The sequence below is a fragment of the Canis lupus genome, chromosome 9, assembly GCF_003254725.2.
Source record: "Canis lupus dingo isolate Sandy chromosome 9, ASM325472v2, whole genome shotgun sequence".
Lineage (NCBI taxonomy): Eukaryota > Metazoa > Chordata > Mammalia > Carnivora > Canidae > Canis > Canis lupus.
Genome location: NC_064251.1, coordinates 37,429,755 through 37,442,036, shown reverse-complemented (window position 1 = coordinate 37,442,036; position 12,282 = coordinate 37,429,755). Strand labels below are relative to the sequence as shown.

The following is a 12,282-nucleotide window of genomic DNA, read 5'->3' as shown; positions in this document are numbered from 1 at the left end:
ACACACACAAAAGTATGTGAGGGGCAAGTAATTCCCTCAATGGAAAGAATCCTTCACAATGCATACATATATCAAATCACATTGTATACTTTATATACTTTACAATTTTAGATGTCAATTATACCTCAATAAAGCTGAAAAAATGTCAACAGCATTACCTGTAAATACAGAGATGATGGGCATTTGTTTGCTTTTTGTTTACCTTTACTTTACAATCTTTCTTTTTCTTTTTTTTAAGATTTTATTTATTTATTCATGAGAGACAGACAGAGAGAGAGGCAGAGACACAGGCAGAGCGAGAGGCAGGCTCCATGCAGGGAGCCTGATGTGGGAATCAATCCTGGGACTCCAGAATCAGGCCCTGGGCCGAAGGCAGGCGCTCAACTGCTGAGCCACCCAGGGATCCCCTACAATCTTTCTACAATAAACATGAATTGTCTTGCAGTAAGGAAAATTTGCTACCTTTTATCTTATAAAATGTCTTATTTCAAAAAAAATAAATTCAGTACTCAACTCAATTTTAATGCTAAAAAGAATTTGACTTCTAAATCAATCCAATCCTTTGGTCAGGAAATTACTTTAGCAAAAATATTTCAATATGAGATTAATTTGGAGAAACAAAGTTTCACCATAATGATTGTATTAAAACGGGACATGTTGTTATTTATTAATATATTTCTGGTGTCAGAAATCTCAACTATGAAATGAAAACTACACAGATTGAAGTTACAAACTTACCTAATAATTTGTCCTTCCTCTTCTGGAGTAGCTGGTCTTAACCCCAGAACTATGTGACACACCTAGAGAAAAAGTGATAAATCAAACTTCACTGACTGGTGCCAATGACTGGGCTATATTATATTTCACATTCTCTGCACAAGTTCCACTGTGTAGATGGGAATCTGAATTAGCAACAGCTTTCAACTAATAAATTATCAAAGGTTCACTTGAGCAAATTTGAACTTTAAACTTTTTTTTTAAATGAACCAGTTCAATAGAGACCAACCTCCAAATCTCTGTGTGAGATAGGAAAGGAATGAGGGAGGGTAGAAGGGAGACAGAGAGAATGAAGAAAGAAAAGAACCATTTTCCAGAATATTTCATTGATACTATATATTTTAATATATCTCATGCAGAGAATATTATTTTCATTCCTGAAATCTGAACAGCATATCATGGCACCTGGGGATGAAGGTAAGATGAAGAAGATATAAGAGACAAAAGAAATGGGTGGCAGTTTAAACAGTTCAAAGATAAAAATTATTACCACTAATGCTAAATATGTTTTTTGAGGCTCATTTCCTGCTTAATTTATTTGCCTTCTCTAAATATCATCATAAAAGATGTAATTTTTTCAATATTTTCTCATGAAAATTTTCAAAAAAAAAGTTGAAAGAATTTTATATTGAACACATCATACCCATTACCTAGATTTCAATATTAACATTTTATTATACTTTCACCTATCTATCCCTTAATTCATCCTTCAATCCATCTTAATTTTTGGATGCATTTCAAAGTAAATTATAGACATTAGTACAGTTTTTCATAAATGCATCAGCATGGCTAACATTAACCACAGAGTTCAATATATGTTTACAGTTTTGTTTACCATCTGAGGTAACATTTATATAACAAAATCCACAAATTGAGTTTTTCAGATTTATCTATGTAGCAGCAGTTCATTTTTATCATTGAGTAGTATTCCACGGTTTGAACACACCACTATCTGTTTCATCCATTCTAACACTGACAAACACTTGAGCTTTTGAAACCTTTTTTAAAAAAAGATTTGGGGATCCCTGGGTGGCTCAGCAGTTTGGCGCCTGCCTTCAGTCCAGGGCGTGATCCTGGAGTCCCGGGATGGAGTCCCACATCGGGCTTCCTGTTATGGAGCCTGCTTCTCCCTCTCCCTGTGTTTCTGCCTTTTTCTCTCTCTTTGTCTTTCATGAATAAATAAATAAAATCTTAAAAAAAAAAAGACTTATTTACTTATGGGTGAGGGGTGTGCATGTACACAGGCACAGAGGTTGGGAAGGGGTAGAGGAAGAGACAGACTCCCCAAGCAGACTCCCCACTGAGCCTGATGCAGGACTTGATCTGAGGACCCTGAGATCATGACCGGAGCCAAAATCATGAATCGGATGCTTAACCAGTGACTGAGCCATGCAGGTGCCCCAAAACCTATTTTATATCAAAACAACTTATAGAAAATGGAAATATAGTATTCATGCTTACAAGTGAACACATCTTAAGTGTACAGTTCAGTGACTTTTCACAAAGTAACATCTATGAAAATCTTTACCCAGACAAGAAACAGAACACTGCTATCTCACCTAAAATCCCACTTTGGGTTCCTTCCTACACCCCAACTGAACCCCTTTGATGTATCTATGATCCTGAATTCTATCAACACAGAATAGGTAGGTTTTGCCTGCTTCTGAATTTTTTTGGTCTAGTATTTTTAACTCAAGTTATATAAGATTCATCCATGTTTTTATGTGTGGCACTATTATACTTACTTTTATTGTGTTACAGTATACCACTCTATGCATGTGCCACAATTTACTTATTGTTTATGTATTTATGGTTGATACATATTTGGGTCATTTTCTGTTTTGGGCTATAACAAGTTACAAGAACTTACCTGTATGTCTTTTGGTGCTTAGATATACACATTTCTGTAAGGTTTATATATGGGGTAGACTTCATGAGTCATGGGGTATGCATATGTTCAGCTTTTATAAATACTGCCAGGCAATTTCCAAGTATTTGTAATAATTTATATGCCTCCTGGCAATGTTTCAGAATTCCAAGTTCTCGTTATCCTAACCATTACTTCATATCACTAAAAACTAACCATTCTGGGGCATGTCTACTGGTATTTCATATATATTTTTTTTTTATTAAAGATTTTATTTATTCATGAGAGACACACACAGAGAGAGAGGCAGAGACACAGGCAGAGGGAGAAGCAGGCTCGTCGCAGGGAGCCTGACATGGGATCGATCCTGGGTCCCCAGGATCACGCCCTGGGCCAAAGGCAGGCACCAAACCACTAGGCCACCCAAGGATCCCCTCATATGTGGTTTTTTTCTTTTTTTTTTTTTTTAATTTATGATAGTCACACAGAGAGAGAGAGAGAGAGAGAGAGAGAGAGAGGCAGAGACACAGGCAGAAGGAGAAGCAGGCTCCATGCACCAGGAGCCCGATGTGGGATTCGATCCTGGGTCTCCAGGATCGCGCCCTGGGCCAAAGGCAGGCGCCAAACCGCTGCGCCACCCAGGGATCCCTCGTATGTGGTTTTAATAGTATTTCCATGATGACTAAGGGGCCCCTTTTCATAACATTTATCTAAATATTAACTATTTGGATATTCTCTTTTGTGAAGCATCTCTTCAGGTTTTCTTTATACTTTTTAAAAGATTTATTTATTTATTTATGGGGGGGGGGCGCAGAGACACAGGAGGAGGGAGAAGCAGGCTCCATGCCGGGAGCCTGACGTGGGACTTGATCCCGGGACTCCAGGATCGTGCCCTGGGCCAAAGGCAGGTGCCAAACCGCTGAGCCACCCAGGGATCCCCTCCTTATACATTTTTATATTGAAGTTTTACCCTTTTCTAATTGATTTTTATTCTCTGTATGTTCTAGACACAGTCTTATTATAAAAAGCTTCTCCCAGGGAACCCTGGGTGGCGCAGTGGTTTAGCGCCTGCCTTTGGCCCAGGGCGCAATCCTGGAGACCCGGGATCGAGTCCCACGTCGGGTTCCCGGTGCATGGAGCCTGCTTCTCCCTCTGCCTATGTCTCTGCCTCTCTCTCTCTCTCTCTCTCTCTCTGTGTGTGACTATCATAAATAAATAAAAATTAAAAAAAAAAAAAAAGCTTCTCCCACTGCATGGCTTATCTTTTCACTTTCTTAATGGTATCTCCCATTTAAAAAAAAAACAAACCTCAATTTTACTTAAAAACGTTTCCTTTGTGGTTAATGCTTTCTGTATCCTTTTAAAGAACTCTTTGCCACCTCAGTCATTAAAATATTCTTGTACATTATTTTTTAAATGCTTTAATTTTACCTTTCAAATTTATTACATTATAATCCCACTTGGAAGTAATTTTCATCTATTGCATGAGGTAGGAATAATGATGCATTTTTTCCCCCTAGGAGATAGACCAATTGACCTAGTACACCTTTATTTGACAAGATCACTCCTCATCTGCAATGCAATGTCTTCTTGGTTATAAATCAAGTGATCATATACATGTAGGTCTGTTTAAAAACTCTCAATATTATTCCACTTATGTCTATCTTCACGTAGGTAAGACATTGTCTTAATATTGCTGTTTTATAAGAAGCTCCAATATCCAGTAACCTCAGTCCTCTAATACTGTTCTTTACATTATCTTGGCTACTTTTGGCTCTTTCCACTTCCGTATGTACTTACAATCAGTTTGTCAAGTTCAACAAAAACAATGACAACATTAAACTTTTGGGGATTTTGACTGTTAGTGCACCAGATCCACAAATCAACTTAAAGAGAATTGATATCTTTAAGATGCTGAGCCTTACAAATCATAAATATGGATGATCTCCCTCTGCATTTTTTTTTAAGGTTTTTATTTATTTATTCATGAGAGAGACAGAGGCAGAGACATATGCAGAGGAAGAAGCAGGGTCCCTGCAGGGAGCCTGATGCAAGACTCAATCCCAGGACCCCAGGATCACACCCTGAGCCAAAGGCAGATGCTCAACCACTGAGCTACCCAGATATCCCTGCATTGGTTTTGTATTGCATCTGTAACAAATTATCACAAGTTCAGTATCTTAACGCAAATTTATTATCTTAAAGTTCGGTAGGTCAAAAGTCAGACATGGGTTTCACTAGGTTAAAAATCAAGATATCAGCAGAGCTGCATTCCTCTCTGGAGGTTAAAGAATACATTTGGGGATCCCTGGGTGGCTCAGTGGTTTGGCGCCTGCCTTTAGCCTAGGGTGTGATCCTGGAGTCCTGGGATCGAGTCCCACATCAGGCTCCTGGCATGGAGCCTGCTTCTCCCTCCTCCTGTGTCTCTGCCTCTCTCTCTCTATCATCAATCAATCAATCAATATTTAAAAAAATAAAAGTATACATTTCCTGTCTTTTCCAGCTTCCAGAGTTCACCCACATTACTTTGCTCATAGCCCATTCCTCTATCTCAAAACCAGCAACTTTGCATCTCTAACTCTTCTGATGTCACCTCCTCCTACTCCCATTCCCTCCCTCCCTCTCTCTCTTTGACCTCAGCTGGAAGAGGTGCTCTACTTTTAAGGACTCATGTGATTACAGAGGACCATCTGCTAGGCTAATCTCCCTATCTCAGAGTCCTTAACCTGACACATCTGCAAAGTTCCTTTTGCCGTGTAAGATAACATACACACAGGTTCCAGGGATTAGGACATGGATAACTGGTGGTGGAGGTGGTGGGCATTTTTCTGCCTATCACGCTTTTTAGAAAAAAAAAATTTTTTTTTTAAGATTTTATTTATTTATTCATGGGGGGGCGGGGCAGAGACACAGGCAGAGGGAGAAGCAGGCTCCATGCTGGGAGCCTAACATTGGACTCGATCCCAGGTCTCCAGGATCACACCCTGGGCTGAAGGTGGCGCTAAATGCTGGGCCACTGGGGCTGCCCGGCTTTTTAGAAATTTGATGCTTTTTGACAAACACAAGAAACAAGACCCTGATTCCTCTACAAAATATTGGGCATTGAGTTACAAAAAAGATAAAAAATAAAGATATTACTACAGCGATGGTTTTCTAATTTTATTGACACTTATACATGTTACACTTAAATACCAAAACATTTGGCCAATAAGGATCTTGGCAAATAAACTAAGAGCGTAATTCAAGCTTCTATTGCCAAACTTACCAACTAACTCTACCAATTTTAAGACACATAGAAAATAAAACAACTCAGGATAAAAGTCTTCTTACTCATATATTAAGTGAACATACAGTTTTAAAAGCATGTTGTATATGAAATAAAGCGAATATAGTAAAATGCAATGTTAAAATGTGGGTGATAGGTATTCAATGAAAACTACCTTTCAGCTCTTCATAATATAATGTTCGAAACACATATACACAAAAGTAAATCTCAAGCATATGTTTATAAGTTAGTCATAGAAAAATAGTGCCACTGAAAGTCCTTGATAAGAAAGAGAAAATAGAAAAGACAATACAAAAAAGTCAATGCTATGCTATGTGAGAGCTACAAGATGACATGGACATAAACCTTGGTGATCTAAATGTTTTATACAGTTATGAGAAAAACTAATGAGGATGTTATTTTATTTATTTATTTATTTTTTATTTATTTACTTACTTACTTATTTACTTTATTTATTTATTTATTTTAAAAAGATCTTATTTATTTATTCATGAGAGATGCAGAGAGAGAGAAAGAGGCAGAGACACAGGCAGAGGGAGAAGCAGGCTCCATGCAGGGAGCCAGACGTGGGACTCGATCCCAGGTCTCTAGGATCACACCCTGGGCTGCAGGCGGTGCTACACCGTTGCGCCACCAGGGCTGCCCTGAGGATGTTATTTTAAATGAGATAAAAATAGTTGATTAATTTTCATATTACCAAGAAAGCCATTTCTGTTTAGTGATTTATAGAATTTTTATACATGTTTATATTTTATAAAGCCATCTACTTAAATCCCTGCTGTAAACTAACTGATTGTAGAGCAACTGACTGATATAAATGGATATTACAAGCTTATTAGATTATATATGTTTTATATACATAGTAACTAGTCACTAGCTATCAGGAAGAGACCAATTTCCATTTATTCCAACAGCCATGCACAGACAAATTTTTCTTTATTTACAATAGAAGCACATGACAGAAGAATCTAAAATACCAACTACTAAATCAACTTAATATTTATATATGAAGAATTATAAAAAATGGGAAATTATAAATTACTTTTTCTTAATTAGAGCAAGAGAACTACTCTAACCAGGAAAATAATGGAAATCTGGCAAGTCTTATGACTGAATGTTCATTCCTGGCACTTATTCGCTCCTCCTTCAACCTTTCTTGGTTCTTCTAGAGTTTAAAAATAAAATTAGAAACAGCTTTGCAGCCAAGATAATCTCCTAACTGGAGAAACTGTGTACATTGAAAATTTTACAGCTGCCTACTTACAATCCATCTTTCTGTTCACACTGCCTGACTTGTTAGGGAAGGCCTTTAAAAAAGAGAACAGTGAAGAAAAATACAAAATTATGATGATTTTTGCAATCTAAACTATTCTCCATGTATTTAACATGCTGGTCTACCATGACTTATAAGATAAATAAACATAATCAGCTATATAATTTCTCATCTCCCATGTCATGATTTTGAGATGCTTCAAAGGGCTCTTTTATACTCTACCTTAACCATCTTTCAGGTGTATACAGGATAATGTAGTTCTTTTTATAATATGTGGTTTTATAGCTGAATATTGTAATAACTACTACACAATGAAAAATATGTAGAATTATTGGTACTACTACTCTCTATACCTGTCACTTGCCTTAAACATACCTGGAAAAGGAGATTCAAAAATTCATTGGCAAGAACATTTTTCACACTCCAGATCTGATAGTCTTCTAGAGTAAGATGGCCCATCTGAAAGAAAAATATTTTAGAAGATCTCATGTTAAGAATGTCCTCATTTTTATAGCATTTGAATAAAATCTGGTTTATTAAATTTATATTGGTAATTTTTCTGAAAACAAAACCAATAATTTAAAGTAGATGCTATGTGTTCATCTGAAAACTAGACCATATAGGAGGAGTTTAAAAGTAACAAAACTCTATCAAAGCAGTCAATGGTAATAGGGATAATTTATCACCAACAATCTTCATTCCTCCAATAAGACCTAGGAAATAACTCACATTATCTTCTGGTTATGGAAAGCCACAAAGGGCTCTGAATAGGGAAAGTGTAATATTTACAAATTTTTTAAAAAGATTTTATTTATTTATTTGTGAGAGACACAGAGAGAGGCAGACAACACATAGGCAGAGGGAGAAGCAGGCTCCATGCAGGGAGCCTGACATGGGACTCAATCTCAGGACTCTGGGATCACGCCCTGGGCCCAAGGCAGGTGCTAAACCGCTGAGCCACCCAGGTGTCCCATATTTACAAATTTTGAAAGCAACTAGCGGACTCTCTGGATTATGCACTTTCACTCTAATAATTTTCTAAGACCTTCTTAGAAACATCTCACAATACTATCAAACTTCTTAGATATTTAAAGGAACTTGATAATAAATTTTTGACATATCAAAAATGAATAACTACACTAAATTTTCCCAAAAAACAATCGAACAATTTATAAGTTGAATAAAGCAAAATTTTTGTGGTATCAACATGTACAAAAAATTACATATACATATAAAAGCAACATTTATTTTTTTCTTTTCAGCAAAACTATAATCAAATGTTTTTTACTGCATGTATTCAATTCTAGATGAAGTAATGTTTTTGGCTTTTATAATTTAATGGTACTGATATGTTCTCTTTTCACTACATGATAACCATATATGATAAAAGATTTTAAAGTACTGTGATTATAATTATTAGTTCATATAATACAGTTTCTTCTTTGCATGTTAATTTTAAATCTAAAGATACAAAAAGAAGTGTAATAATGACATAATCTGTCTCTGGTGACTATGGTTAATAGGTTTGGCTGAAAAGTCCAAGTTTTACTGTAAACTGTTACCATTTCATTATCATTGCTACATGGAGATGGAGCAGCTGAATTAAATTATCTTCTTGTTTTTTGTTTTTCTTTTTAAAGATTTTATTTATTTGGGAGAGAGAGAGTGACAGAGAGAGCATAAGAGAAGAGTGGGAGAGGAGAAGCAGGCTTCCCTCCAAGTAGGGAGGCCGATGCAGGGCTTGATCCCAGGAGCCCAGGAGCCCAGGATCATGACCTGAGCCACTCAACCAATTGAGCCACCCAGGCCCCTCTAAATTCTCTTGTTAATTTTCAGAGTAGAGCCAGAAGAAGAAACTCAATCTTAACATAAAACTAGACAGCAATAATAAATATGTTTACCAGTCAGAAAAGAGGTGTTAGAAATTATAACTCTTCATGAGGCATTTTCTAACAAATTTTTCAGGTTTCTACGCCTATCTAGTAGAAGTGGCATCTTAATTTTCAGGAGAGAAGTAAATGAGGGAGAAGACTGTTGCCAAACAAAGCTCAAGCCCTGTAAAACTCACTTCTATTATTTGTTTCTATTGAGCATCAGTTAATATGACTATAATGATTCCTTCTGGAATTGTGATTGAAGAAAAAAAAATCTGATTTCACTATTTTTTTCTAACCTTTGTTATACCATTAGGGACTATATCCTACCAATCTGGTACTTGGTACGTGTCAATGTTTGAATGGAAAGACACAAAATAACTCAAACATGCCTCACATATGTGCATTATTCTCAATTTCATACAGGGCCACAAAGAGTATAGTAATATAAGCCAAAGGAATATATCTATAATAATATACTTACTAATAAATGTTGTCAAAAAAAATCACAAATTTATTTTTCATAAAATATATGCTTATTCCTGGTATTACATGATTTGGCTGACATTAAATAATTCAGGAGAGAGCTTTACCAACAGTATTAAAAATAATAACTCAGGAATGTATGCATCACCCAGATTGAGATAAAAAATCATTCCATTGGGGCGCCTGGCTTAAGTCTGCCTTTGCCTCAGGTCATGATCTTAGGGTCCTGGGATGGAGCCTGGAGCCCTCTGTGGGACTCCCTACTCAGTGAGGAGTCTGCTTGTCCCTTTGATCCCTCTCCAACCGGCTCATGCACTTTCTCTCTCAAGTAAATAAATAAAATCTTTTAAAAAGTATTTTTTCCATCATCCCAGATATCCTATGGTCCTTCCCAATTAATCCACCCATCCCCAAATCACTATTTTAATACTTATCTCCATCTGTTAGTTTTGCCTCTGTTTTGAGCGTCATATAAGTGGAATCACAAATTAAATGTCCTTTTTTGTGTGACTTCTTTTGCTCAATATCAAGTTAGCCCTACCATAACTTATTAAAATGGGAAAAATAATATCATAAACTACAGATGACAAGGGCTGTGTCTACCTTATTTTTATAAAATATCTAGCTTATAGAATATAAATGTATATATAAATACTTAACAAAGTTATTTAAAGATGGAATGGGTTGGGATGCCTGGGTGGCTCAGTCAGTTAAGCATCTGCCTTCAGCTTAGGTCACCATCTTGGGGTCCTGGGATCAAGTTCCAAGTTGGGCTCCCTGCTCATTGGGGAGCCTTGCTTCTCTCTCTGCCCTTCCCCCTAGCCCTGTTTGTGTGTGCGCTCTCTCTCTCTCAAATAAATAAATAAAATTTTTAAATTAAAGAAAAAAGAAGACAAATGTGCTAGCTTTAGAGACAACTTAGAGGTACTCTAACTGTACGTCCAAATAAGCACTTGATGGAGGTGATGCAGAAGAGATTCAAATATGTATATAAACTATATATCCTACTTCAGACCACATGGTATTTTTACTAAAGAATATAATTTGTTCTAGTTCTAGCTAGACTCACCTTTGTGGTATCATGCGCATTCAATATGCCTTCTACAATGTCAGATAGATCCATATGCAGCTCCTTTATAAACAGAAATCCAAAGGAATAATTAGAAAAGAGTACTTATCATTTTTATTATTCAATGGCTAAAGTATACTGTATTTTGGCCAAGTATTTAAAATTTTTTTATTAAAAAATTTAAAAATATTTTATATTTTTAGTCTTGTTATCAGTTTCAGGTATACAATATAGTGATTCAACAATTCCATACATCACCCACTGTGCATAACAAGTGCCCTCCTTAATACCCATCACCTGTTTAATCCATCCCCCATGATCTTCCCCTCTAGTAATCATCAGTCAAGTACTTTTTAAAAAATTACCTAAATAAATAGGTTCTTAGATTTGCTTTGAAAAAATTAAAGAGAATTTTCCTACAGTAAGTTTAGTCTACTAAATTTTTTAAGGCACATTCTCCTCCTGGTTTTTTATCTTCAGCTATGAATATTCTGAGTAGTAGCAGAATACAGCAACTCAAAGTAATAACAACTCCTTTTCTCTCGCTCTCTTTTTAAATTCTCTACTCTATTTTCCTATTGGAAGTTCACATGCAACAATATGTATACAATCAGTACTTACTGGGATATCATCTGTGCGGTTGTCCTTCCACACCTCTAAAAGTGCAACCACCATGTCTCTGAGTTCAACCTTGGAGAGAACTCCATCACGGTCAACATCAAACACCTTGAAGCAAACTAAAGAAAAGAAATTCTTATGGAGGGAAGTTACTTTTCTATTCTGAATTACATTGTCTTTCACTAGAAGCTGCCCTAGTAGAATCACTTAAATTTCTCAAGCAAGTACATTCTGGATTAAGTTCTCATCTGGAGCAAACTATAGTATGTCATTAAAGTCCTCTGAACTTGTAGGACTTCCTGCATACTTCATAAATCTCTCTCTGAATCACTACCAAGGTTATGGAGTCCTATCCTTCTCCCAAATCTAGAGCTAAATTCCTTGCAAACTAATAAAAAAGGGTTAAGTTACTATATAATACCTCACAGGTTTTGAGAAGATAATTCAAGCCTTTAAATTAATTTATAATATTTAAAACTGATCATTGCAGTTGATTTTTATAATGTTAAATATATTCCATTTACATTAAGAATCAATAACAGGTGGGGAACCTGTGTGGCTCAGTCAGTTAAGTGTCTGACTATTGGTTTTGGCTTCAGGTCATGATCTCAGGATAATGAGATTGAGCCCCACTTTGAGCTCCACACTCAGTGGGGAGTTGCTTGAGACTGTCTCTCTCCCTGCTGCCTCTCCCAGCCTCGTACTCATGATCTCTCTCTCTCTCTCTTTCAAAAAAAAAAAAAAAAAATGTAATAACTTGGTGTTCTAAAGATGGTCTGCTTCTACTCTGCCTCTCTAATGTAATTAATACACACTCAATTTTTTTGCCAAAGAAAAATTTCAACTCTTCGATGAAGTTAATATACAACACGCTAAGAATCAGAAATATCAGCACAGGGGTGCCTGGGTGGCTTAGTCAGGCGTCTGACTTTGGCTCAGGTCATGATCTCAGGGACCTGAGATCAAGCCCTGTGTGAGGCTCCCTGCTCAGCAAGAAGTCTGCTTCTGCCTCTCCTTCTGCTCCTTCCCTAA

At 36.5% G+C, this 12,282-nt stretch overlaps 1 protein-coding gene across 3 annotated transcripts in view; it reads right to left on the bottom strand.

Moving 5' to 3' along the window:
* Positions 1 to 12,282, bottom strand: part of USP32 (ubiquitin specific peptidase 32) — a 217,935-nt gene that overhangs the window by 60,300 nt on the left and 145,353 nt on the right. For all 3 annotated transcript variants that reach the window (XM_025440746.3, XM_025440747.3, XM_035720943.2), the window contains exons 8-11: positions 11,254 to 11,369; positions 10,633 to 10,695; positions 7,579 to 7,662; positions 739 to 800 (exon numbers count right to left, since the gene is read on the bottom strand). In XM_025440746.3, the coding sequence (XP_025296531.3) occupies positions 739 to 800; positions 7,579 to 7,662; positions 10,633 to 10,695; positions 11,254 to 11,369 (325 nt within the window). The remainder of the gene's footprint in view (positions 1 to 738; positions 801 to 7,578; positions 7,663 to 10,632; positions 10,696 to 11,253; positions 11,370 to 12,282) is intronic.